General features: G+C 42.5%; 1 protein-coding gene across 3 annotated transcripts; it reads left to right on the top strand.

Annotated features, from left to right (window-relative positions):
• The first annotated feature begins 209 nt into the window (after window positions 1–209).
• Window positions 210–18574, top strand: smarca4b (SWI/SNF related BAF chromatin remodeling complex subunit ATPase 4b). 3 transcript variants are annotated; one of them, XM_080881573.1, is made up of 34 exons: window positions 211–690; window positions 1129–1385; window positions 2154–2286; window positions 2816–3358; window positions 3559–3657; window positions 3889–4147; window positions 5123–5249; window positions 5421–5594; window positions 5690–5863; window positions 5958–6131; window positions 6245–6292; window positions 6746–6876; window positions 9030–9087; window positions 9198–9307; window positions 9422–9569; window positions 10720–10883; window positions 10999–11065; window positions 11145–11255; window positions 11823–12065; window positions 12156–12269; window positions 12429–12536; window positions 12749–12835; window positions 13062–13108; window positions 13203–13369; window positions 13495–13658; window positions 13914–14141; window positions 14258–14335; window positions 14436–14654; window positions 14816–15078; window positions 15505–15613; window positions 15763–15864; window positions 16212–16347; window positions 16521–16660; window positions 16879–18574. In XM_080881573.1, the coding sequence occupies exons 2-34, from the start codon at window positions 1170–1172 to the stop codon at window positions 16912–16914; spliced, it is 4977 nt and encodes a 1658-aa protein (XP_080737699.1). In that variant the 5' UTR covers window positions 211–690; window positions 1129–1169; the 3' UTR covers window positions 16915–18574. The 3 variants fall into 3 exon arrangements, with proteins under 3 accessions (XP_080737701.1, XP_080737699.1, XP_080737700.1); XM_080881574.1 differs by having other exon boundaries at window positions 212–690; window positions 16215–16347; XM_080881575.1 differs by lacking the exon at window positions 11823–12065 and having other exon boundaries at window positions 210–690; window positions 13914–14174.
• Window positions 18575–27607: the final 9033 nt, after the last annotated feature.

Genomic DNA, 27607 nt, shown 5'->3' with positions numbered 1-27607 from the left:
TATGATAAATATCCTCCACATCATTACGCCACCATGACACCACTTATTGTATTTTAAATTGTGGGGGAAAACAAGCATGCAGTATGTATTTTTTTTTTTTTTTTTTTTTTTTTGTGCTTTACAGAATCGAGACTAAATTAAAAAAACGGGATAACACTGCATATTTAAAAGAAAGCAGGCAATGAATGAAAAGTGCAAAACCTCACAATAAATTCTCAAAATTAAAAATGCCAAATGTGCACTGCAGAAAACGGTGTATTTTGGTTGTGTGTGTTGCTTTTGAAGGTTGCAGTTATTAAGTCGCGTGATTCTAATACCTGTATTCGCAGCCACCGTTCACGATTTCACTGTTGTGGGTGAAATCTAGCCACAGGTTATCTCGACATTTAATATTCCACGATTATTTTGGATTTTCAAACAAGAATTCAGGGTTGATGCACGCCGAGTACAGGTTTGCCGTCTCTGCGCACGCATGCGCGCTGCCGTGCGGCCGTGACTAGACATTCGGTCATAGGAGCTGTGGAGGGGGGCGCTCGAGCCACGTCGGTGAAAGAAATCAACGCTTGTAGGCAGATTACAAAGAGGGTGAGTAGGCTAATTGCGACAACTGCTGCATCTTCCTTCATCACCCGCAAATATCAGCTCGGGAGCGCAGAAATCCACCCAGGACTGCCAATCCTGTTGATGCGGGTAGGTCTGTCGCACAAGCACAGTCCGCCATTCCCCTTTTTTATATTTAACGAGACACCCTTTCATGCCAGAGTGAAAAGATTCTCAGCAGCACGGGCTCTTGTGCATAATTTACTGTATTTCCCCGTCTTCAGCTCAAGTTCAGTGGTAGACCCGGCAGCTGTAATTGCATATGCGCGCAACGGGTGATTTGGTGCAGCGCAGCTGGCGAGCAGAGAGTCTACATCTGATAGGCTGGACAAAAATTCACCCCTATCCCGCAAAGACTGTGCACCCTCATCATTTATTAGAAATGCAGCTGAAGTCATATGCAGACTTTATTGCCATGATTTTTTAATTGTCCAAACCAAAACCTTATTACTTCCTTCTCAGATAAGTAATTGGTGCATATTTCATTGCCCTCTTACTGAAATTTGTCATTTCTCTTCCTTCTCTCAGGTCCCTCCTGCTCATCCAGGAGCAGGAGATCCCAGGCGATCATGTCAACACCTGATCCCCCCATGGGAGGCACCCCTCGCCCTGGTCCCTCCCCTGGTCCGGGTCCTTCTCCTGGGGCTATGCTTGGCCCCAGCCCCGGACCCTCCCCAGGCTCCTCTCACAGTATGATGGGCCCCAGCCCTGGTCCTCCCTCCTCTGGACACTCCCAGCCAGGGCCCTCTGGATATGGCCCGGACAGCATGCACCCTCTGCACAAAGTAAGGGCATTCAGGCAGCAGTCCCAGTGAGACGCTCTCAGCAGCTGCTCGTGTTGCCGTCCTTTAGGGAACCGCAGTTTGTCAGCAATTACTTTTTAAACCTCATTGCTACATATTTACAGTGACTCTTAAACAGAAAGGATTTAAACATTAATTTCACTTGCTTAAGAATGAAGTGTAGATGATGCACATGTACAGCAAAGCTTTCAAGCATTTTCATCTTCAGATTTCCATCTTCATTTAAATTTGATGTTTTCATCATGCTTAATTTTGCTCTTTGTAGTTATTAGATCTAAATATCAGTATAATGTTAATAGACACACATATTATCTAATATTTATTCACTAAATAAATGATTAACTACTAGCTAAGCTTGAAGGAGAATGTATCAGAAATATTTAACCTAAGAAAACCATTGATTTGTTCCACTAACTACGGGTACGTGATTTATTTCAGTGTTTTTTTCTAAACATTATTATTCACTGAGAGTTGAAAACTTGATATGCACTAAGTAGCACCTGTGCCTGTGAGCAATCAATGCTCCTCTTCCATATTTGACCCAAAAATCGAACATGTTTGACTTGACATTGGTTAACTGCTCTTACTCTACATGTTTTTTTTTTTCATATAACTATGCTTCTGCTTACTTAAGTTTTGCCTTTGGTATTTGCTTTTTAACTCAGTGAAACTTCTGCAAATCCTCTGCAATGGCGACTTTTGACAAAACTGATAGTGTTTAACTTCAGTACTGTCTGATTCCTCCCACAGCCCATGGAGGGTTTGCACGAGAAAAGCTTGAGTGAGGAGAGCCGTTTAAGTCAGATGAAGGGACTGTCAGTGAGACAGGGCGGGCACAGTGGTATGGGCCCCCCACCCAGTCCTCTAGACCAACACTCACAAGGTAGGCATGTTACCTAAACCATTCTTAAGCACTTTGCTTAATTCCTACATTGCGTAAGACATGTGACGGCTTTTAAGCATGACTTAACGGCAGTGGTGTGACTATGTGTCCTGACTGGCTCAGAGGGGAGTGTCTCTGTTGTCACCAGCTGTAACATGAACCATGAAAACCGTTTCACTGTTTCATTATTGAAATACTGAATGATATACAACTGTCATGGCTCAGTCTGGCTCAGACAAAGACAGCCTGCTCTGTGCTGTAAGGATGGGATATAGACAGGCTTAACGTGGTGAATCACAGTTAACAATCTCCTGGAAATAATCATAACAATAATAATAATAATCCAGGATTTGATCAAATTTAGACAATAATTTATTGTTTGTTAGAGTTTGCCTCAGGTTTGGTACGATGATAAGTTTTGTGTTTTGTGCTTGGCTTGAAGACTGTAAGATTATTATCAAATTTTCCTTTGAGGACCCATAGAGAGTGATTCTCTCTACCTGCCTGCCTTTTTCTCTGTGTATTCCAGGCTACCACTCTCCATTAGGTGGCTCTGATCACTCAAGTCCCATCCCTTCAAATGGTCCCCCCTCTGGGCCCCTTATGCCCTCATCATCTTCCTCCTCTTCCTCTGGTGGTCCTGGCTCTGCCTCTACACCATTAGATGGCTCCAGTGGAGATCAGCACATTTTGGGTCCTAATAACCGACCCGTCCCTCCAGGCAGTTCTGGACCAGGTCCAAGCCCTGGACCCAGTCTTGGCCCCAGTGTCCCTAGCCTTGGTCCTGGCCTTGATACCAGCGGCCCTGCGGGACCTGGAGGTCCTGGTGGTCCAACTCCCTTTAACCAGAACCAGCTTCACCAACTTAGAGCCCAGATCATGGCTTATAAGATGCTAGCCCGGGGACAGCCCCTCCCAGACCACCTTCAAATAGCTGTCCAAGGAAAGAGGCCAATGCCAGGGATGCAGCAGCCCATGCCTAGTCTGGCTCCCGGAGCTGGAGGAGGGCCAGGAGGTGGTCCAACAGGACCAGGGCCAGGGCCAATGGGCTCAGGCTACAGCCGAGGTCACGGTGAGCAAGCATGAGGAATGTCCGAAATAGCAGTACTGTTTCTTATAACCTGAGGGTGAATACATAGAAGACTAATTCACACCTCCACTTTAAGTCTTCCTCAGCGTTTCATAAATCTCCCACAGTATTGTTTCTAAAATTTTAACAAGGCCTTGTTATGGATATCAGCCATATTCAATCTGCATTCTTTGATTTCTTAGGAATGATGGGTCCAAATATGCCTCCCCCCGGCCCATCAGGAACCCCAGTTGGGATGCAGGGTCAAAATACTAATGGACCTCCCAAGTCATGGCCCGAAGGTACGTGGTGCTGCTATAAGACCTTGTGAAAACTGACTGTCTCTTCACTAGGAGCATCTTTGTTGAAACCTAGTTAGGCTGTTAGTGTAAAAACGGCCGACTAAGTGCTGATAGAAGAGATGAACTATGCTGTCGTACAGTGTTAGTTCTGCTGTAATTCCTAATTTTCCTTTAGACGTTCATCATTTTGTGTAGACCACAGTGACTTTTCCTCACTACACTTTCCTCCAGGCCCCATGGTGAATGCAGCAGCCCCCTCCAACGCTCCACAAAAACTCATCCCCCCTCAGCCCACTGGCCGGCCATCTCCTGCTCCCCCTTCAGTTCCGCCGGCTGCCTCCCCGGTGATGCCCCCGCAGACCCAGTCTCCCGGCCAGCCTGCGCAGCCTACTCCCATGATGCCTTACCATGCCAAACAGAACCGCGTTACACCCATTCAGAAACCCTGTGGCCTCGACCCCGTGGAGATACTGCAGGAGAGGGAGTACAGGTAACCAAGTCTTTTGGGGGATGCGCTATCCTCTGTCCCATTTATTTATCTGTTGAACAAAATAGCTAAATTGAGCTTTAGTTATCTGACTCTTAAGGGTTGTATATGTACCATAATCAGTACATATATTTAGAGATGGCCTACTTTACTTTGTGTTAAAACTTTTAAAGCATATAATATTTACCACAAGCTTTTTCTTGTATATTTTCTATCTTATGTTTATAATATAGTACAAAAAAATCAAAAGTACAAAACAATACATCATTTTTTTGCATCGACATTTGGGAAGCAAATCTTCTATCAAACCCAGTTTTGCTGTTTTTTTCCACACCAGAATTGAATCATTTCTTCCTTTTCCACTTGCCTTTCCACCAAATTCCCACAAATTTGGCTCGACTCTTTCTATGTAATCTTTCTGACCAGGAGACAAACAGATGGCAGTGATCACAAACCTCATGACTTTCAAACTTGTTTGCATAAGTCACACCAAAGTTAAAGCTAAAGTTCAAAGCCCATACATGAGTACTCGTGCCTGCACTAAGTTGCCTCTGCGTTGTGTAATATGTCATCAGTTCTTTTATTTAAATGATTGACAGCTCATTGGAGTAAGGACCTAGCATGTCATCTGTAAATCTTTTAAAGATGTCGGCACTCCACTGGCAAAGTTCTCGACTCCAACACCTCAAACACTTCACACAGTTGCAAAGTGATTTTGTTTTTGTCCTGGTTTCAATGCACCCCTCTCTCTGAAGGGAACTTTGGTTTTCTAGTTCTTATTTAGTTGTATGGCACAATGTTAGTGTTAGCATACTTCTACACACCTAGACTAAAGGCTGTTAATATCTCAGTAGTACCTTTTCTCTTCTGTGTGCTATGGTAGTTGTGGTTTTGATGTTTCATAATTCTCACCATCAGCTCCTGCACAAACAACATTTTTTTCTGGGATATAACTACTCGTTGTACCTGCTTCTTCAGGTTACAAGCTCGTATAACCCATCGCATTGCTGAGCTAGAGAATCTACCGGGTTCTCTGGCTGGTGATTTACGAACCAAAGCCACCATAGAGCTCAAAGCCCTGCGACTACTTAACTTCCAGAGACAGGTATGCACTACAGTCACATCCTCACCTCGAACCTTAACAGTAATGCATCGTTGGCAGTTATGGTGAATCAGAGACCATTACGGTTTGTGTGTGTGTTTTCAGTGTGGATGGTTCTGCTGGTGAGTTTACATTTTCTGTGTGTTTTCTATTGTGTCTCTCTCTCTCTAAAAGCTGCGTCAAGAGGTGGTGGTGTGTATGCGCCGTGACACAGCTCTAGAGACCGCCCTTGATGCCAAGGCCTACAAGCGAAGCAAGCGACAGTCTCTCCGCGAAGCCCGCATCACAGAGAAACTGGAGAAACAGCAGAAGATTGAACAAGAACGCAAACGTAGACAAAAACATCAGGTTGAGCCCAAACTTCGAGGTTAACTGTGATATTTTTTTAAAGTTTTGCTTCTCACTGATAATCTCTTTCTGTCCTTCATCCAATCTAAACAAAGGAGTACCTCAACAGCATCCTTCAGCACGCCAAAGACTTCAAGGAGTACCACCGTTCGATCACAGGCAAAATCCAGAAACTGACCAAAGCTGTGGCCACCTACCACGCCAACACCGAGCGGGAGCAGAAGAAGGAGAATGAGCGTATTGAGAAAGAGAGGATGAGGAGGCTCATGGTAAAAAGAAGAAACTATAATATCACTTAATGCCCATCACGAACGTAGCAGTACACAAATCCCTCCTACACATTGTACCATATTTTTTACCCAGGCTGAGGATGAGGAGGGCTACCGCAAACTCATCGACCAGAAGAAGGATAAGCGCTTGGCCTACCTGCTGCAGCAGACCGACGAGTACGTTGCAAACCTCACAGAGCTGGTCCGAGCTCACAAAGCTGCACAGGCCCTCAAGGAGAAGAAAAAGAAGAAAAAGAAAAAGAAGAAGGTACATCGACAAACACAGACACTCCACTGTAAAGTCTGCGTAACACTGATTTTTGTTTCTGATTATGTTCTGTCACGTATAACCTGATTACTTATTTTTCCCTTATGTTGCAGGTGGAGAATGCAGAGGGTCAGACTCCTGCTATGGGTCCTGATGGAGAGGTGAGCAAATGCAGAAGCCTTAATGAAGACTGTAGAGATAAAGACATGGTACAGGAGTAGAAGCTGCAGTTTTAAGTCACTGTTCACTGCGGGGAATCATTTCTTCAGCTCGATTCTCATCAGGCACAAACGGCGCTGACATCACATGACATGGTAACCCGCAACAGGAGACCAAACAAAAGCCTTTTGCTACTCGGAAAACAAGCAAAATATCACCCGCTATTTGACTGAGCACAATGATAAACACCTGGACTTTATCACAACAAGAAAGCAAAGTGGTTTCGCTGTAAAAAATATTTATAGAGCACGTGTTGTACTGAATTACAAATAATTGGGAATTTGCTTGATACTGTGAACTTGTTTGTTTGATCAAATAGCTGCAGCGCCAGTGATTAACCATCTGAATCTCTGTCGGCATTTAAAGTCTTAAACAAACCCTCTCTACTCCTGCAGCCTCTAGATGAGACGAGTCAGATGAGTGACCTGCCGGTGAAGGTCATCCACGTGGACAGTGGGAATATCCTGACAGGGGTGGACGCTCCCAAAGCTGGACAGCTGGAAACTTGGCTGGAGATGAACCCTGGGTGAGTCTGGATGCAAAGAGGAAGGAACTTGTGCAAATGTTTATAGAAAAGACATATAAATGTTTTAATGCAATTGCCCAGAGAGATGATGTTTGCAGGTTATTAATTTTTCTGCACGTCTTATACTGAACACAGTCTCTTAGGTAGATCTTAACACAAACATTCAGGATCAAGGATAGAGGGATCATTCTTTGATGTTTGAGGGTATGGTGATATCACACAGCCTGTTGGGTGTAATTCATTTCAAATTCATTAAAACTGTAATTACATTACACTTGCAATTATGTCGTTACATTACAAAGGTTCTTCAGTTGACTCCACACTTTTCATAGAAAAAAAACATCAAACTAGCCTGTCTTTTGTTCTTTTCTTTTGTTAACTGATTTCAGTTCATGTGCAGTGATCTACAGCTTTTGAGGAGTATAGATATGCGTATTACTTTTATTTTTAATGCACCAAAGGACAAAAAAATCTGGTGAAAAGCTATGTCTAGGACAGACAAAGCACACAGCACAGACAACACTTTTAGTTAAGGGGTGGAAGAGCGGCGTGTTATCTCGTGGCAACAAGGTCCTGGGTTTGAATTCGCTGGCTGGAGCCTTCCTGTCTAGAGTTTGCATGTTCTCCCTGTTGGTGCTTTCTGGGTGCTCCGGCTTCTTCCACAGTCCAAAGACATGCACGTTAGTTTTACTGGTGGTTCTAAATTGGCCTTAGGTGTTAATTTGAGTATAAATAGTTGTCTGTCTCAGTATATGTCTGTGAAGGTTCTCAGTCATCCAGGTCATCGTAATCAAAGGAGCTTGCAAAGAAAAGCGTCTGGACTTCTTTAAGTTGCTTGAAGACGTTTCACCTCTCATCCGAGAAGCTTCTTCAGTTCTAAGGTCAAATGGTGGGGAGTCCCAGATTTAAAACTAGTGGGAGTTTCCTCCCAAAGAGTGACAAAAGGACCCCCTGATGATCCTCTAATCACATGAGCCAAGGTGTGAAAATGGGTGTGGGTCCCAATCAGCCAGAGTTTCAGGTGAGCTCATTGTGAAACCTGGCCCCACCTTATCATGCGAATTCCTGAGGTCAGATGGCCCAGGATGTGAGTGGGTGTTAAAGCGTGTGGGGAGGGATCTCAAAACTGGATTATAGATGGCAGAGAGTTGGTGTCATAAACCACCGCCTCTGTTCAAAGATGGTCGCTCACAGTGGACATAGATGGCTTCTTTCACTCCTCTTTCAAACCATCTGTCTTCTCTGTCCAAAATGTGAACATTGGCATCCTCGAAAGAGTGTCCTTTATCCTTAAGATGCAGATGGACTCCTGAGTCTTGTCCTGTGGAGGTGGCTCTTCTGTGTTGTGCCATGCGCTTGTGAAGTGGCTGTTTGGTCTCTCCAATGTAGAGGTCTGGGCATTCCTCGCTGCACTGTACAGCATACACCACATTGTTAAGTTTGTGTTTAGGAGTTTTGTCTTTCGGGTGAACCAGTTTCTGTCTGAGCGTGTTGCTGGGTCTGAAATGCTTGGAGAAGACTCTCCTGACACCATCTATAATCCAGTTTTGAGTTCCCTCCCCAGACCCACACCCATTTTCACACCTTAGCTCAGGCGATTAGAGGATCATCAGGGGGTCCTTTTGTCCCTCTGTGGGGGGTCACTCCCACTTGGTTTTAATCTGGGACTCTCCACCATTTGACCTTAGAACTGAAGAAGCTTCTCGGATGAGAGGTGAAACGTCTTCAAGCAACTTAAAGAAGTCCAGACGCTTTTCTTTGCAAGCTCCTTTGACTCTGTCTCAGTATGTTAGCCCTGCGATAGACTGGCGATCTGTCCAATTGTTCAAAATTTCACACAACCACATACTAACTGTACAAGTGATTAGCATTTACTTAAAATGACACAGCTGAGCATAACGACACCCGCAGCACAGATAGAGATTGAGCTTTACGGATGATTAAATCATTTGGAGAAATTTAGTTTTTAACAAAATAGTCTCATATATACATTTCTGCCCCACTTATTCAAAATGTTCAAGAACAGCAACATCTTCTCTTTGTCATTATTTGTCATTCAGCGGTTTTGTCGTTCCCTGACAGCTACTTTCAGCGTTAAAGGACAATATCAAGGGACAAATTTTTTCAAAGTGTATTTATGTAAATTTGTCCAGATATGAGGTGGCTCCCCGCTCAGACAGTGAAGACAGCGAGGAGGAGGAAGAGGAGGAGGTTGGTTTAATTATTTTTTTATTTTTTTGTGAGATGTGTTTGAAGCCACTTCATATTCGTTCATCCAGTGGGAGTTAAAAGCAACTTTTAGTTCACATGCTGTCTCTCAGGAGGAAGAAGAGGAGCCTCAGCCTTCGGCAGCTCCAGTAGAGGACAAGATGAAGATTACAGACCCAGACAGTGAAGATGTGTCAGAGGTGGACGTCCGACACATCATTGAGTGAGTTCATGTAACGTTCATTTTTGTGCAACGTATGTGCTGTTTAAATACAGCGAATTCCACCAAATGTCATTAATTTTGTGACTGATTAAGACTTTACGTGTCATTTTACAGAAATGCTAAACAGGACGTGGACGATGAGTATAGCGGTGCAGCGTTTGCTCGAGGACTCCAGTCGTATTACTCTGTGGCTCACGCTGTCACAGAGAAGGTGGAGAAACAGTCCAGCTTGTTGATAAATGGGCAGCTTAAACAGTATCAGGTGAACACGCACAAGCACAAGCAAGTACACGAAGCACTGACAAATCCTGCAGTTCAGACATTTTACATCTTTAGCTGCACGCTGGTCAGGACTGGATATTGTTTATACTTCATCAGAATACTTTAATAATCCCAAAGGAAATTATGCACTTACTCTGCTTCTTCTTCTGGTTGTTGCCATATTAATTAAAGACATAGAGACATTAAAAGGCGAATTAATTTGAAGGTTGCCATAATTCAGTGGTTTTCAGGCTTTTTATTACAAAATGCAGTGGGGGAGATAATTATTTGATCCTCTGCTGAATTTGTAAGTTTGCTGACTTACAAAGAAACGCTCTTTCTTACAAAACAAGGTAGGATTTTCAAATTAATTTGAGGCGGAGGGGTAGTGGGCAGTGGGGATAGGTTAATTGATTAGTCTAAATTGCCCATAGGTGTGAATGTGGGAGTGAATGTGAGTGCGAATGGTTGTTTGTCTCTGTGTGTTAGCCCTGTGACAGACTGGCCACCTGTCCAGGGTGTACCCCGCCTCTCGCCCTATGATAGCTGGGATAGGGTCCAGCGCCCCCTGCAACCCTGAAAAGGATAAGTGGAAGCGAATGGATGGATGGAAGGGGTAGAATTTTTTAATATAGGCTTTTCTATTTTGCATCCGTCTATCTATTCTCTTTAGGGGGGCAGCTGTCATAGGGTCTATTGGGGGGGCTAACGTTTTCTATTTTATTCTTTCATAATTTCTTTTGACTATTTCCACTACTTATCTATTATTTTTGCCTTTTCTGTTAGCCTTTCTCCTCAAATTTGTTCAGACCCAATTAATTCTTTCTTTAATTTATAGTAAAGCTTATAGATTTGTTGAGCCGTCTGTCCAGCATGCACTCAAAAACTACTATAGGTGTACCCCCATAGATTCTTATACCATTGCCATCAATATTCTATTTGTTTCAATAAAATAAGTATTTCTTTAATGCCCACATTAATGTTTTCTTATTTTCTTGGGATGTTTTTTTTACGATTTTCTATGTGAGTGCCCTTTTTGGCAGATTCTTAAAAAGTAGGACTTTACATTGAAGTGGGACATCATAGGAAACAGAGTCTCTCAGATTTCAAAGCAGTAATAAATAACCCCCTCCTTTTTTTTTGACTTTCAGATTAAAGGTTTGGAGTGGCTGGTTTCTCTTTACAACAACAACCTGAATGGGATCCTGGCCGATGAGATGGGTCTGGGAAAAACCATCCAGACTATCGCTCTCATCACATACCTCATGGAGCACAAACGGCTCAACGGACCCTACCTCATCATTGTACCTCTTTCGTGAGCTCGCACGCTTTTGCTATGACAGTGTTTCAGTCCTGCACAGCACTTAAATAAAGACGAATGTACCGGTAATAAATTGTTTAACTACACGTAAGCTGTCTCTCATTGACAGAACTCTTTCTAACTGGGTGTATGAGTTTGACAAATGGGCGCCATCAGTCGTTAAAGTGTCTTACAAGGTAACACAAAAATGGGCGTGCCTGTCTTTATCTTAAAATCTTCTAAAGAATTATTGAGATATTGAACCTTTTTTTTTAGGGGTCTCCTGCTGCTAGAAGAGCGTTTGTCCCTCAGCTGCGTAGTGGCAAGTTTAATGTTTTGCTCACCACTTATGAGTACATCATCAAGGACAAACAAGTACTGGCCAAGGTGAGTTTGACTGCACGGACAAACACGGACTCAAGGAAATGAGCGAACACATTGAGGCTGTGATGGCGTAGATTTTCCTTTACAGATTAAAAACATTTTGTTTCTTTTCATACCTTATTTATCATACTTCTGTTTTACTTAAGGTTTTTGTGTCTTTGGCTCCTTAAATCCCCCCAAATCCTCTAAAAGTTTTTGAGTCTGGCCAATCTGACCTCCCCCTGCATCTCAGTGCTCTCTCTCCTAGGTCCTGCAACACACTGACACGACCTGTAAACCACGTCTCCCACTGTCCTCTGTGACCATCATGCTGCTATGCACTCATGTAGTCATATAGGGTTCCTGACTGTGCTCACAGGTGGGTGTTGCGCTTCAGGCAAGGCTTTCCCATGTGATGGTTACAGGTACTAGCCTGGGACTGGGCCAACTTGAGTCATCAGGACAAAGTGGACAAAAAAAAATCCTCCTTTTACGCACTTTCAGTTATTGGTTTGATGTGGCTGGACAGGAGCAGTGATACAGGGTATTGGCACTGTGGTTTCGCCCACGTGATCCTCTTCTTTCCTTCAGATCCGTTGGAAGTACATGATTGTAGACGAAGGCCACCGCATGAAAAACCACCACTGTAAACTGACCCAGGTCCTGAACACCCATTACCTTGCTCCGCGGCGCGTCTTGCTGACGGGGACGCCGCTGCAGAACAAACTTCCTGAGCTGTGGGCGCTGCTCAATTTCCTCTTGCCCACTATCTTCAAGTGCTGCAGCACCTTCGAACAGTGGTTTAACGCCCCTTTCGCTATGACTGGAGAGAAGGTGTGCAGAAATATAGGAAGAGTTTTGAGGTTGCAGCAGGGGTCTGTTTTGCTAAATAAGAGTGTGAAATTTCTCTTTCTTCCGCTTCAGGTGGACCTTAATGAAGAGGAGACAATTCTGATTATTCGTCGTCTCCATAAAGTGCTACGCCCCTTCCTGTTACGGAGGTTGAAGAAGGAGGTGGAGGCACAGCTTCCAGAAAAGGCATGTTTCACACGCACTGTAAAGGCAACATCCCGTTTAAGCAGCTCTTGTTTTCTTTAGCATCATTTCTTGAGGAGACGTATAGAAAATGAAGGTTTTCTGTTCTGATGTTGTGCATTCATGCTTAATGGAAACACATGTTTTTCTCCTATCCCTCAGGTGGAGTATGTGATCAAGTGTGACATGTCTTCTCTTCAGAGAGTCCTCTACAGGCACATGCAGGCCAAGGGAGTCCTGCTCACTGATGGATCAGAGAAAGACAAGAAGGTGAAGGAACACATAATTTGAAGTATTGTATTGTATTATGTCTGTGAAGGTTCTCAGTCATCCAGGTCATCGTAGTCTAAGGAGCTTGGAAAGAAAGTCCAGACGCTTTTCTTTCCATGTTGGATTTTTTTTTTTGCATGTACTTCAAGTCCACGCCCCACACTTCCCAGTTATTAGCAGTAAAAACATTTTTATCATATCACGGTCAATAGGGTAAAGGGGGCACGAAGACACTGATGAACACCATCATGCAGCTGAGGAAGATCTGCAATCACCCTTATATGTTTCAGCAAATAGAGGTAACACTGACGAGCCCGACACATAAATACTTTGTCTGTAGTTATTTGCCTGTGTTTCTCAGTCCTGCTCTTATCATCAGAGGTTCTCTTTGTTATTATAATAAAGAGAATTTCTGAGGATAAGAGCAGCCATTTCTGACTTCTGTTTGATGTGTCAGTGAGCTAACAGTCATCAAAATAAAGCCACCGTTGAACTGAAATGTTCGGTTGTACATTGTGTTTGTAGGAATCCTTCTCTGAACATTTAGGATTCTCTGGTGGGATAGTTCAGGGGTAAGTACTGCTTCCTCTTTAGGTCCTGATCTCAAACACACACAAACAAACTGCAGCCTTTGTAAAAAAAAATATCCTCCTTTCGCTCCCTCAGTCCTGACCTGTATCGGGCATCGGGAAAGTTTGAGGTGCTGGATCGAATTCTGCCAAAGCTGAGAGCCACAAACCACAAAGTGCTGCTTTTCTGTCAGATGACCTCACTCATGACCATCATGGAGGACTACTTTGCCTACCGTAACTTCAAATACCTGCGTCTGGATGGTGAGACACTGATCTGTATGCGTATCAGTTCTTGTTGTCCCCTTTTTATTAGTTTCCCTTTGGTTTATCTTTTTTGTGAATTATTGCCTGCATTTCCTCTTATTTCCCACCTTCATACCTCTCAGGCACAACAAAGGCTGAGGATAGAGGAATGTTACTGAAGACATTCAATGACCCAGAGTCAGAGTACTTTATTTTTCTCCTGAGCACAAGGGCTGGAGGCCTCGGCCTCAATCTGCAGTCTGCCGACACTGTAGTTATTTTTGACTCCGACTGGAACCCACATCAGGTGTGATGCATATTTATATTGATTTTTTTTTTTTATCAAATCAGCATTCAAGCTCATATCAGCTTTGATTTGCCTTTTTTTTTTGCACTTAGAGGCTGAAGATAAAAGTCCAGGGTCTGTCCTCAGAATACTGGGGAAGATATTTAGGTTTCAGTATTTAATATTGTAGTGTTCACAATTTATTGACAGTGAAAGCAGAAATGGCAAGGTTTGGGCTCCACAGCTTAACTTTCTTTATCTTTCTCTCCTACCCAGGACTTGCAGGCACAGGACAGAGCTCACCGCATTGGTCAGCAAAATGAGGTACGCGTGCTACGTCTCTGTACAGTCAACAGTGTCGAGGAGAAAATCCTGGCAGCGGCCAAATACAAACTAAATGTGGATCAAAAAGTTATCCAGGCCGGCATGTTCGACCAGAAGTCTTCCAGCCACGAGCGCAGGGCCTTTTTGCAGGCCATCCTGGAGCACGAGGAGCAAGACGAGGTCTGGGGTCAAGACGTGTGCCTACACATGAATGTGTGTGCGTGCATCGCCAACACACAATTTAAAGAGTGTGCTTTCCTCTGCTCTACCTGCCATTGTGTGTCTGCTGTATTCAGGAGGAGGATGAGGTGCCAGATGATGAGACGGTCAACCAGATGATTGCTAGGAGTGAAGAGGAGTTCGAGCTGTTCATGGTGAGTTTCTGTGTGTTTGAATGTGAGGTAAAGATTCAACCGCGCAATAATATTGTGTCCCCACATCTTTCCCTGTGTTTTCTTCTTCTTGCTTCCGTAGCGTATGGACCTGGACCGACGCCGCGAGGAGGCTCGTAACCCACGACGAAAACCACGGCTGATGGAGGAGGACGAGCTGCCCACGTGGATCATGAAGGACGATGCTGAGGTTGAGCGACTTACCTGTGAGGAAGAGGAGGAGAAAATGTTTGGCCGAGGTTCCCGACAACGGAAGGAAGTGGACTACAGCGATTCTCTGACTGAGAAGCAGTGGCTCAAGGTGCGCCTGAGACAAAGATTTCAGGATATAAATTGGCTTCTAAACTAACTGGCTTTCTGGAGGAAAAGGCAAATTTGTGTGTGTGTGTGTGTGGGGGGGGGGGGGGGGGTAATTTTAACACTTATATGCTAATCTCTCACTCTGTATCTTTCCCTGTTCAGGCGATAGAGGAAGGCACACTGGAGGAGATGGAGGAAGAGGTGCGGCACAAAAAGACGACCCGCAAGAGGAAGCGAGACCGTGACCTGGATCTCCCTGGTCCCTCCTCTTCCATAGGGGGACGTGGACGGGGGGATAAAGATGATGATGGGAAGAGGCAGAGGAAGAGGGGACGGCCACCTGTCGAAAAACTCTCACCAAATCCTCCCACCCTCACAAAAAAGATGAAGAAAATTGTGGACGCTGTCATCAAATACAAAGACAGGTAGCAGAAATTGTGATTGTGGAAAATCTGAAACTTTTTTTCAGTCATTTTAGTCTATTTAGAAAGAAAGTTCAACCTGCCAGGCTTTCTTTGTGTCATGAGAAAGGGGTAAAAACCCCAGATTGTAGCCCCCATGATGTCACAAAGTGATTTCATGAATGCTGAGACTGAAGATTATGCCAAATGTATATAATGATAAGAGGATCTGATAGCAGTTGTTAGGTTTGGTCTTTAGGAAGACCGGGGTGGCAGTTTATATTTTGACTGGACTAAACACATTCACGTGTCTGGGGTGGCAAAAAACCCTGTAACACTTTTAATAAATAGCCAACAGCAAACTCGCTTTGAGAGCTATGATCAATTGGATTGATATTGCAGACATATTTCAGATATTTGGTCTCGTGATAATAATGTCATGTCCTGCAGCGCCAGTGGGCGTCAGCTGAGCGAGGTGTTCATCCAGCTGCCGTCTCGAAAAGAGCTGCCCGAGTACTACGAACTCATCCGCAAGCCGGTAGACTTCAGGAAGATCAAGGTAAGATTAAATAGTGTTATTTGTAACATGTTTTCATTCCTGCAGCAGAGCACATTAAAAAAAAAACGTGTTTAAAGGTTAACAGACTCGCTTGGTGTGTTATTCTCTCGCTTACATACCCAATGTTTGTGCTGCGTCTTCAATGTTAGGAGAGGATTCGAAGTCATCGCTACCGCAGTCTGGGTGACCTGGAGAGAGACGTCATGCTGCTCTTCCAGAATGCTCAGACCTTCAACCTGGAGGGGTCGCTGGTGAGACAGATGTGCTGTATAGAAAAACACCTGCTGTTTTATTTGTTTTTTACTTGCACAAGACAAATCTGAATCAGAATTTGTGTTATTTAACTGGTACATATTAGTTCCTGTGGATGGATTACAGTTGAAAGTGAAGCCTGATTAAAGCTGACGAAAGCGAGCACTCTGAGGTCGCATTAAGGCATAAAAGACCTCATCGGAAAACTCATCATGCAGGGCAATGTATCAGACATTTAATTACTAGTTGCTGATAAATGATTAGTGTTTAAATGATGTGTTGAGGCTGAATGCTTTACCCTGCAGCCACATGATCATAATCAGCATCTGCCCGCTGTGTTTATGAGCAGATATACGAGGACTCCATCGTTCTACAGTCGGTATTCACCAGCTTGAGGCAGAAGATCGAGAAAGAGGAGGAAAGTGAGGGAGAGGAGAGTGAAGAAGAGGAGGAAGAGCAGGAGGAAGGATCAGAGTCCGAATGTGAGCATGCCTGTGCATGTCGTGCATAAAGAGGAGAAACTGTTCAGTTGTATTTGACTGTGTCCTAACTGATTTAGATTGAGTTTGTCCTTTTATGTCCTCTGGCAAACATCTCAAAATTCTCTGTATGATTACTCTGACAACATGTTCTTTCCATGTGTGTTGATTTCCAGCCCGTTCAGTGAAGGTGAAAATCCGTCTGAGCAGGAAGGATAAAGGTGGAGATCGAGGGAAGGGACGCAGCAGACGGACGGGACGCACCAGAGCAAAGCCGGTCGTCAGTGATGATGACTCTGAGGATGAGCAGGAAGAGGTAACTTTTTTGTCATTTTCCTTTAAACCTTGCAAGCATTTGTGTGGGGAATTTTTATGGGGTTGATAGTTTTTTGCTCAGTGCAGGTAGATGCACAAATATACACGTTTGGTTTTTTTGTTTCTTAGTTTGCAGGATATCTCAGGAAACCTGTAAAATGTGTGAAACTAGAAGTCTTTCCCAGTCAACTAAAACATATCTCTGTTTCCTTTTTTCAGGAGCGCTCCCCAAGTGCCACCGATGAGGAGGCCTGAACTGTACTGTGAATTAGGAGAGAAGGGTGTATAAAGGGATATCCCACCAAATCAATCAACACTTCTAAAGTAATAAAACATGCCTCGGTCCACTCCATCCACCCTCAGTCAAATATGTTCGAGAGAAGTCGAAGAAGAGGAGTTTCTTTCTGTACATTTGCAAAGACATGTGATCATCAGATGGCTCCATATACCATAAAATATATGTTGCACAGGGAGTGTTGAGATATTTGTATACAGATATAATCTAATTACTGCTTCATTGGTGACAACTATGAAGAGAATAGCACACAAAAAACACAACAGCAAAAGATGCTGTGTCAGCAAACCATGAGGCGGTAACATAAAGGTGTATTCTGATAAGTTAAAAGCTGCTGCCCACTACACAGAGCAGGACGTGCATGTTTGTAATAAGCAAAGGTGGGAAAAGTTCCTTATTGTCATCTTTTTTTAAGTAAAATGTGTAATTATAATTAAAAACAGATCTCTTCTTTAATTTTAGTGTACCAATATTTAAGACCTATTTCAGTAATTATCTAGATATTATATGTGATAACAGTGTAGAGATAACATGCTAGGAGTCTTCATCAGCCTGTCTTCAGATAAATGCCCTGAAGCTTTGTGTGAGGCAAATTCTAGTCTAATGGAAACATGTACTGCAATGTCACTTTATTTTAAAAGTTCCACTGTTTGGCATTTATTTAAAGCTATATATAAACATTTAATGTATATTTGTGACCAGTATAGTATGACTCAGCGTACCTATTTTTACTAATTGGTTATAACATCAAGATATTCTATTGATTTAGAGCTACGTTTGACTATACTGCCATGTCACAGTTATTAACAAATACATGAATCCAGCTATGTAACCATTAAATGTTTGCATATGCTTATAAATGCCAAATATGGAGCTTCAAATGTTATCATCAAGACTATTACTATTAGACATTAAGTTTGATTTTTGGACAAACTGTCCTGATGTTTCACCTCTGCCTTGATGATGTTTTGTGACAACAGTCTCTGGACCTGCTGTGATTCCTGAGGTGTGTGTACATCTCATATTTCTGACTGTTTAGGTTGGAAAGCCAGCCAGCTGTGTACGCAGGGTGTTTCCAGACTTCTCAGAAGCTCTTTAGCAACACACCACAGTTATTTGTCTGAGGTTTGATGGAGCTGAGGCCCAGTCACTCTCCACTACTTTACAGAATAAAAACACCCTACTTTACCTTGCTGCTGCTGCTTACCTGTCACACTTCCAGTATAAGCACTTACAACTGTTGATTGTAGAATTCAAGAATCACAAGGTTGTAATACATGAGTACTGTAACTTGTTCTTCTGTTGTTGTGTGGTGACTTTAGGATTTCAGAACAGTTTCATCTATTTCGGCACTTTTTCTGCTTTTAATTTTTAAGACAAAGGACCAGAGGGACGTCAGCTCCTCTCTGTTTGTGAATGCCTCACGGCCGTATGGTGTTGGATATACTGTATAGAGTATTTTCAGATTATAATGTCAATGCATGTATGTACAGCTTGCAAATTCAGTACTGTACTTATCTCATTACAGTAGGTAACCAGAGTGAACCAAAGCATCGGTGTTTGCATCTGTGTTGTGTTGTTTCATTGTGGCTAAAACTTGGAACAAAACAATAAATTATTGACAGTGTGTGATGTAGTGCTGTGGTTAAACGAATCAAAATTAGTCCGTATGTTGGTAATTGATAGTTTGCGTCACTTTAACTAACATATAAGGGCTTGTTACATGGATTAGTTCAATTTGGTTTTATTTGCATAGCCCCATATAACATATATTAAAGGGGCTTAACAAGCATAAAAAAAAGAAAGCAGGATTAAGTGGTCTTTGCTCACTGGATAGCCCAGTTCTGTGTTCCTTGTAGTCTATGACTAACATTAAGGCATGTGTGGACTGTATTTTGTAAAGGTCAAAGTTCAGAACACTCGAGGCAAAATTCACAAGTAAAACACGAGTTTTTAATGTTGAAATGCCAAATGTCAGCTGCTCGTCAGGCAATCAGCTATATTTATTATTTTTCTTACAACTTGAGCCCAGAAGGATAAACGCCAGTAAGTTCGTCTGAGTTAAAGGTTTTGGGGGTATTTACATGTCTCAGTTGACACTCTTTAAATCCTATGTCTACAAACTAAAAGTGCTACGGCAGTAGTTTTCATTTCAGCAGATTTTTAACTTCAGACCCAAACAAACCTGCTGTTAGGATCAACTGTAAGGTGTAATGACTCCATTTCATCACTAGTAGGAGGTCTCATACAAGTAGAACAGTAAAATCACGCCTATGCCCTTTAGGTCTGTCAGTTGTCTTAAGCCTGATACACCCATTGAGCTTTCTTCAGTGAGTTTTAGATGCAGTTGTTTTTACCATGGCCAAAGCATCAAACATAATGTAAAATTAGCACTGTGTTGTAACAGTCCCACAGGCTTCTTCAGTGATTTTTTTTTCTCTTTTTTAATTCCTAAACTATAAAATCAGGTGTCTTTCTGAGCATTCATAAAATGCTCTTATTCTTACTGCTCAAAGCATCCAGTACAATGTGAAAGTAGAATTGTGCTGCCAAAATCTCACTCTAAGTATGATCCAGCAAATCAAAACAGAAACTCTTCACTGAGATGGCAAACAGCACTGTTTGCAAACAGCACAGAAGTATGCTGAATGTACAGCATGCTTAGAGGAGTCACAGGTTGAGATGTGCGAGTTTTTTGGTTAAAACTAAAGCTCAGTGAGTTTACTGTATGTCAATAAATGGTAAATGGTAAATGGCCTGTATTTGTATAGCGCGTTACTAGTCCCTAAGGACCCCAAAGCGCTTTACACATCCAGTCATCCACCCATTCACACATACATTCACACACTGGTGATGGCAGCTACAGTGTAGCCACAGCCTTAAGGGGAAGAGGGGAAAGTACGAGGATGAGTCAATATTCCTGATTTCCAGGAACCCTTACCCTTACACAACCCTTACCCCTTAAGCAACTTAAAATTAGCTGTTACATGTAACATCTGCTGAGAGGGGAGCTGAGCTGTTTTTCACCTGGCTCTGCTTTGATGACCCAAACTGTTTATGTGTGTATTTTGCTTCATTTTTGTATTTTTATCTTGTATAATTTCATTACATTGTGAGTTTTTGTCTAAATTCATTAGTTTTTACGCTGTTTAAAAAAATGAAAAAACAACATTAGGCCAGGTTTATTTATATAACGCTATTTCATAACAGCAGATACCTCAATGCTCTTCATACTGTGAGGTAAAGACACTACAGAATTGGGCGAAACCCCAACAATCAAGCCAGCCAGTGTGAGCATGCACTTTGTGACAGTGGGAAGGAAAAAAAACTCCCGTTTCTCTGGTACAACCAGGCTCAAGGAAGGGCCAGCTGCGACCAGTGCGGGGAAAAGAAGAAAGACAAGAGAAAAGTAGACAGAACAAAACACTGATGAAGGGAAACAGACAGAAAAGAAAGATGTAATGAAATGCTGGAGTGAAGAAGTGCCGAGTGCAACCCTCAGCAGAATGAGTGAGAGGAAGCTCGATTTATGAGCTCAAAGGTCAACCGGAGAGGCAGTCTGTCTCTCAAACTCAAACAAAACAAACTTGTGAAACTCTGTGTTTTACCAGCGTGTTGTAATAGTGAGTGTAGCAGAATCTCTAATCCAGCTGCCAGGAGGAGTGATTGAGGGAGCAGTGCCAGCTGAGGAAAGTGACGTGAGTGTTGTTACTCCATGTGGGAAACAGTTAATAAATCATCAGTTGTTTCCTAAATGCATCAAATGTCTGTAAATCATGCGAAGCAAGAGTGGCTAATCAATGGCACCCGGAACTGCTCCCCGAGTGGTGCAGGGAGGGTATGATGGTGTCGTCTGTGCCGTTGTCACCAATTTCCAGCTTCATCTGCATAAAATGATAGAAGCAGATGACCCGCCCAGTCATTCATGTAGATGCATCTACAGACAGTGTGTTGATGCATCTGTCTATCAGGGGACAGAGAGAAACAAATCTACCACCTCGGTCTCCTAAAAGCAAGTAAGGATGTGGAGCCTGTTTCTCTGGTGAGCCCTGTGAATGACAGAGATGAGTTGGGGCCGCAGGTTCCAAATCTCAGCCATCTCCTTTCTGAGGACCATCTCTCGCTGGTCCAGAGGCCAGATGATACCAAGTTGTAGGTTTGTCATTGGGTGTTGTTCCTTAGCTAGGAAACACAAATCTCATACAACGTTACAATGACTGTGAGATGGTATGATCTTACTCACACGAGAAAAAGGTGACTCTGAAAGGACTGAACGCAATGGTAGAGATGGAGCTAACGGAAGAGTCGCAGAGTGCCTGGTGTTGCCCTGTTGTTATTATTGTGAACTAGCGTGTGTGTATATGTTGAAGCCAGTGTCACTCACATCTAGTCTCCTGTACTTGTTGTCCACTCCGTGTTTTTTAATGACACTGGATTTAACAAATGACTACTGGTAGATTCCCTTATCTTCAAAGTTAATGACAAAGACCTCTTTCAGCACTCCACATGGTGTTTACCAATTTGACACATTTCCTTTTGGCTTACTTAGTGCCCCAGCCACCTTCCAACACCTCCCGGAGAAGATACCCTGTCTCCATAGTACTGCCTGAATAATGTGATCGTCCATATCATCACCTGAGCGGATACTCTGAAAGAGTGAATGTTTACCTCTGATTAAAAAAAGAAGAAGTGATTTTTACTCTCGGGGGTGTTGTTGCTAATGTAGAAAAACATTCTTTTATATTTTGCCTATTAGCCTGTGTTACAGCAATAACTCTTCTTGCCAATAAAAAAAACCTGTTTCCAAAAACGCCTTTAAAATCTGTGCACAACATTATAAAACATACAGGTATATTCATTGGTATTTGTCAGTTTACACAGAAAGAGAGAGAGAGAGAGAGGAAAACCCACTGGTTGGGACGAAGATAAGCACATTGAGTGGGCTCAGCGCTGCTTGCTCCCAATTTCAAACACCCCAGCTGGGATTGGTGCAACACTCATGTGACTGAGGCTCTCTATATAGTTTTGCTCACAGTCATCTTTTTATTCTTGTCAAAGAAAAAGAAGATAAAAGACGACATGTCTAAGATTTGGAAGGGACTCGTAGGACTGTCTGCTTGCTGGTGTCTTTTGACACTTGTTCATTGTTCGTCTGAAACTGGTAAGAAGTTGAACTTTTCACCAACTCTTTCTTTCCTCCTGTGTTGTAATAGATTTGATGTGCTTCATTAAAACTTATGAAGAAAGGAGAAGTGTGATCAGGGGCGGAGCGTGGGGGTGGCTTACGGGGCTTAAGCCCGGGTTGTTTTGTCAGAAGCCCGGGGTATTTTGGAGTGTAATTTTTTCATAGTTAGATGCCTGGCTGACAACTGTATAAAACAAAAAGTACACACAATATTCGAAGCACATAGTGCACACTGTGGGAATTTACGACTGTGCGTGAATCCCCCCCTGATATTGGTATGATCCAAGCTCAGGCACTAAGCGACTGAGCGAGGGGGCGGGGGGAGCTGCTGCCCGTGAGTGCGCTGTTGGAGAGACGGAGCCAGCCATACTAAGGAGAGCTTAAGTTTGAGCAGGTACCAAAGCAAATCATTCGTACCGTACAAATAATGTAAATATGACGGTGCATCACGAAAGATTGATATGAAACTGATCACTTGACCAATATTATTTTACTTGCTCTTCAAGTGAATCAACAAATGGCGAAATGAAAAGCCGAACAAATGCTATTTTTTAGAGATTCTTAGCTTACGTGTGTTTATTTCATATTTTCAGTTCTTACCCTCCCCGACTAATTCGGTTTCAGTTATGTACTGAAATATAAGAATGGACATTAGAGGGTTCTTTCAAAGAAAAACTCAGGTAAATGTTATTTTATATATTATGCTTTGTATGTTGTTCAGTATATTTCTATGCAAAACAAGAGGGATTTCAGTACACAGCAGGATATTCACATTTGTAACCAGATATTTACATACACTTTAGGGAGAAAACATAAAACATTTTTACTGTACAACATCAATTTAGAGTAAACTTTTGTTTTAGATAAATATTGAAATATCTTTTGAATTAGTTAAATGTCAGAATAAAGAGAGACAGAGCTGTCTATTTTTTATCACTTTCATTAAATTTAGGAGTACATATACACTAAGTTTATTGTTAATTAATAAGAAAACTCCAGAGGATTCCATTCTGAGCTGAAGAAGCTTCTGATAGGTTAGTAGAGTCCATGTGAGTAAATTGGTGGCACAGCTGTGGATGCATATAAGGCAAAACACAAAGCCTGTTTCTGTGACATGGGAAAATCAAGAGATGTCAACCAAAACACCAGGAAAAGAACTGTGGAGCTCCATAAGTGTGGCTCAGTTTGAATACAATTTGGTGCCATTTGCAATTAAAAAACACAGACAGTTTCTCTCTTTACTCTTAAAGTTAACAAATATGTTTTTATATTTATCAATCTAAAAAAATAAACATTTAGTCTGATTTGATGTTACAATTAAAAAAGTGTTTGTGTTTTGATCTGAAGAGTATGTAAATATCTGGTTTCAACTGTATATTTGATGATTGTCAGCACAAAGAGAGAGAGAGAGGAACAGAGAGAGAGGAGCAGAGATTGAGATGGAGAATGAGGACAGAACAGAGATGAACAAGAGCAGGTGAGACACACATGTTAGTCAAATGGTTGCTTACTAAAAGTATCACTGTATCATAGGTACTCATGTATCTCGTACCTAGTGTTTCTTTTTAGGTTTGCTATTTTTCAAATTCTATATTTATTAAGTTCTGCAGGCTTGTTTGCACAACAAGGCTAAATAATTATATAAACTTTTCTCAATCTAAATATTGTACTTTGGTAGAATTAAATAAATAAGTGTAGTGCAGGTCTATGATGATTTTTAGTGCTACTATCATCTAGTTCTGATTGTGGTTATGTCTTGGTTAAGTCCTCAGTAGTCCTGCTTTTGAACTGTTGTAGTCCTGTTTTAATTCTGGATCAGTTCTGCGTCTGGTTGAATTGGGGTTTAGTCCCTGTGTCTTGATACAGCCCCGACTTCGTTCTGTCTTGCTGCTTAATTAAAAAACTAGTTTAAGGTGTCCTGCATGTGTGATATATATATTTCCCTATATGAAGTCATTCTTTTTTGAACAAAACTCAAAACAGAGCCTATTAATCTTTCAGTCATTTCTACACCCCCCCCCCTCAAAAAAAAAAAAAAAAAATCCCACATGCATACTACCCTTTAGGGCTAAGCCCCGGGTGTTTCAAATGTCTGGCTCCTCCTCTGAGTGTGATAAAACCAAGAGTACATCTGTTTACATGCAAAAAAGAAAAAAAAACTTTCCCTCTAGGACAGATGTTTGTTTGTTAGTCAGAAACACTTTGCTTGGCTTATAGTGTCAAATAGTTTTATGGTGAACGGTTATATTTGGCACAGTTTAGCTTCATAACCCCACACACTGTTGTCTTCTTCTTTCGGCTGCTTCTTTTATCAGCCCCCCCCCAGCAGATCATCAGCCTTCACCTTATCCTACCTCCTCTATCACACCAACCCTCTGCACATCTTCCTTTACTACTTCCATGAATATTCTCTGTGGTCTTCCTCTTTTCCTCCTGCTTGGCAGCTGTACTTTCAACATCCTTTGTCCAGTATATCCGCTATGCCTCTTCTGCACATGTCCGACACGTTACTACAAATGCCCAGCAAGGTATGAATGGACTCCCACGGCACATTGGACTCCAGTTGTGATTTTTGTCTTTCACAGATGCAGCCTACATATGCAACGCCAATCAGTTTAAGTGCGGAAATGGGAGGTGCATCACCCGCAGGTGGATTTGTGATGGAAGTGATGATTGTGGTGATGGAACTGATGAGCTGCCCGCTAGCTGCCGTATGTTATCACATATCAGCTACACCTTACACAAAACTAAAAATATTTCGTTTTGGATGATGTGCATGATGAAGGAAATGATCAGACTGTCACCACAGTGAACCAGAAACACATTAACAAAGTCAAATGATTGTTAAGCTTTACGACATAATAGCAAAAAGCTGTGTCTCTCTGTGGTCACGTGAAATGAGTCACGCTTCATGTTTCTCTCCTCAGGAGTCAAAATCTGTCGGGATTCGCAGTTCAACTGTGGCGATCCCACGAGCCAGTGCATATCAAAAGACTGGCAATGTGACGGCAAAGCCGACTGTACTAACGGCGCTGATGAGAAAAACTGCAGTAAGTTTTCTACCAGAGCCGAGTTTTTCTACACCTCAAAGTTCATGCTAAAGCATCCACAAACAAGACACGACTAACTGAAAGTGTTTTTGGCAAGAATGAATTTTGTTCAATGTATAATAATAATATCTCAAAAGGGATTTGAAGAACAGACTTAAAGTCAAGTAATCTTTAAAAAAAAAGCTAATACTAGTAGTGTATTTATAATCCTGAAGTCTAGTTAATACATATAAATATATAAGTGTTGTTATTGTGTGGAGATCATGAGTTTCGTCGCGATAGTGACTGGTGCATACCTAAAATCTTTGTTTGTGACAGTGACAACGATTGCTCAGATGGCTCAGACGAGGCTTCCTGTCCCAAACCCAACTATAACCCTCACTCCTTCCATTGCAATGACTCAAGGTGTTGTTATTGATATCATAATTGATCGATTTCTAATTCCTATCCTCCCCTCTTGTTTTACCACAGCGGCCAAATATTGTGACGATCATGAGTTTCGTTGTGCCAATGGCCAGTGCATATCCAAGAGCTTTGTTTGCGACAGCAACGAAACCTGCTCAGATGGCTCAGATGAGGTTTCCTGTTCCAACACCACCTGTAGCCCTCACTCCTTCCAGTGCAACAACTCAGTGTGCGTGCCGGCGGTGTGGCGCTGCGATGGAGACATTGACTGCCCCGATGGGTCTGACGAGTGGCCCCAGAACTGTGAGGGAAGGGAACCAGAGAAGAAAACACACTGCCAAACTCATGAGTTCCAGTGTGTGAATGGGGGTTGTATCAAAGACAACTGGAAGTGTGATGGAATGTTTGACTGCCAGGATGGTTCAGATGAGACTAACTGCAGTGAGCTTTTTTACTTTTTATACAATTCCCACTGTATCTTTGAGCACCTTGTTACCTGCATTTTGAGACAAAAAACGATCATTTCTTCTTTTTAATCAGAGATCAGCATCAAGTCATTTAAACTTCTGGGAAATTGATCTGGTCAGTTAAGTAGCAGAGGGGCTGTTTTATCCGCTTCAGCTGCTTTGGTACTAATGAAAGCTACAACATGTTGGGAAATGGTTTAGCAGTTCATAACTATGTGAACCATTGTGTCGCAGAGAAATGGCACTGTGGTCGAAAAGCTGACTATAACAGCAGTGCATTGCAATATAATTACCAGAAAGAAAGCTTAGTAACTGATGCGAAAAACTAGACTTGACTGGGATTGTGTGCTTTTTACCTGTAGATTACAGTAGGAAAAAATTTGTTAATATAAGTTAAAAAATGTATTTTAAAAGTTTTATTGTTGATGTGTTTTCCACCTTTATACCCATATTAACTCCTATTTCCCTCTCTTATCACATTACAGCGGCCGAGCCGTGTGGAGATCATGAGTTTCGTTGTGCCAATGGCCAGTGCATATCCAAGAGCTTTCTTTGTGACATCGACAACGACTGCTTAGATGGCTCAGATGAGGCTTCCTGTTCCAAAACCAACTGTAACCCTCACTTCTTCCAGTGTAACAGCTCAATGTGTGTGCCTGCGGTGTGGCGCTGCAATGGAGACATTAACTGCGACGATGGGTCTGACGAGTGGCCCCAGAACTGTGAAGGAAGGAAGCCAGAGAAGACGTGCAGACCTCACGAGTTCCAGTGTGCGAATGGGGACTGTATCCCTGGCAACTGGAAGTGTGACGGAGGGTTCGACTGCCTCGATCATTCGGACGAGGCTAATTGCAGTGAGTTTTTAAAAATTTCTTATTGTTAAAGCCAACCTGCACATTACATTTTTAATGGAGACTGACAGTAAATATTTTCTGGAGGTACCGGTATTATGTTTCTTCTTATTCTAATCTCTATTCCATTACTCTCTCTCTCCATCTCTCTTTTTGTGTTTTCGTTCATTTACCTTCTTCCTTCTCTTCCAGCTCATTCCACTTGCCGCTCAGATGAGTTCCAGTGTAAGGACGGCACCTGCATTAACAAAAGCCTCCAATGTAATGGACGTGCTGACTGCAGGGACCTCACTGATGAGATTGAATGTGATACAGGTAAAAAGATTTCATTCAGTTTCACCCACAAACTGTAATCAAAAGCTTCTTTCTTGAAAAGAAAGAAAGTCCCACATGATTACATTGCGGTCTCATTCATACTCCCCTGGTCTCTTCCACAGTATGTGAAGGCCCAAACAAGTTCCAGTGTCACAGTGGGGAGTGCATCGACACGGAGAAAGTGTGCAACAAGCAGAACGACTGCAAGGACGGGTCTGATGAACCAGCGAAAGAGTGTGGTAAGTGAAGTCATCTTGTACACATTCATGGCTGCCAGCCTGTAGGGAAATATGACTAGAATACCTGACTTGACCTACATAGCTTGTGGTTTGAATGAGTAAATTCCCGGTCAGCTAAGGATTTGGTTGTCGTGAATATTA

Source organism: Rhamphochromis sp. 'chilingali' (assembly GCF_963969265.1).
Source record: "Rhamphochromis sp. 'chilingali' genome assembly, chromosome: 4".
Taxonomy (NCBI): domain Eukaryota; kingdom Metazoa; phylum Chordata; class Actinopteri; order Cichliformes; family Cichlidae; genus Rhamphochromis; species Rhamphochromis sp. 'chilingali'.
The sequence above is the reverse complement of the archived record's forward strand: the minus strand, read 5'-3'. Positions and strand labels throughout refer to the sequence as shown.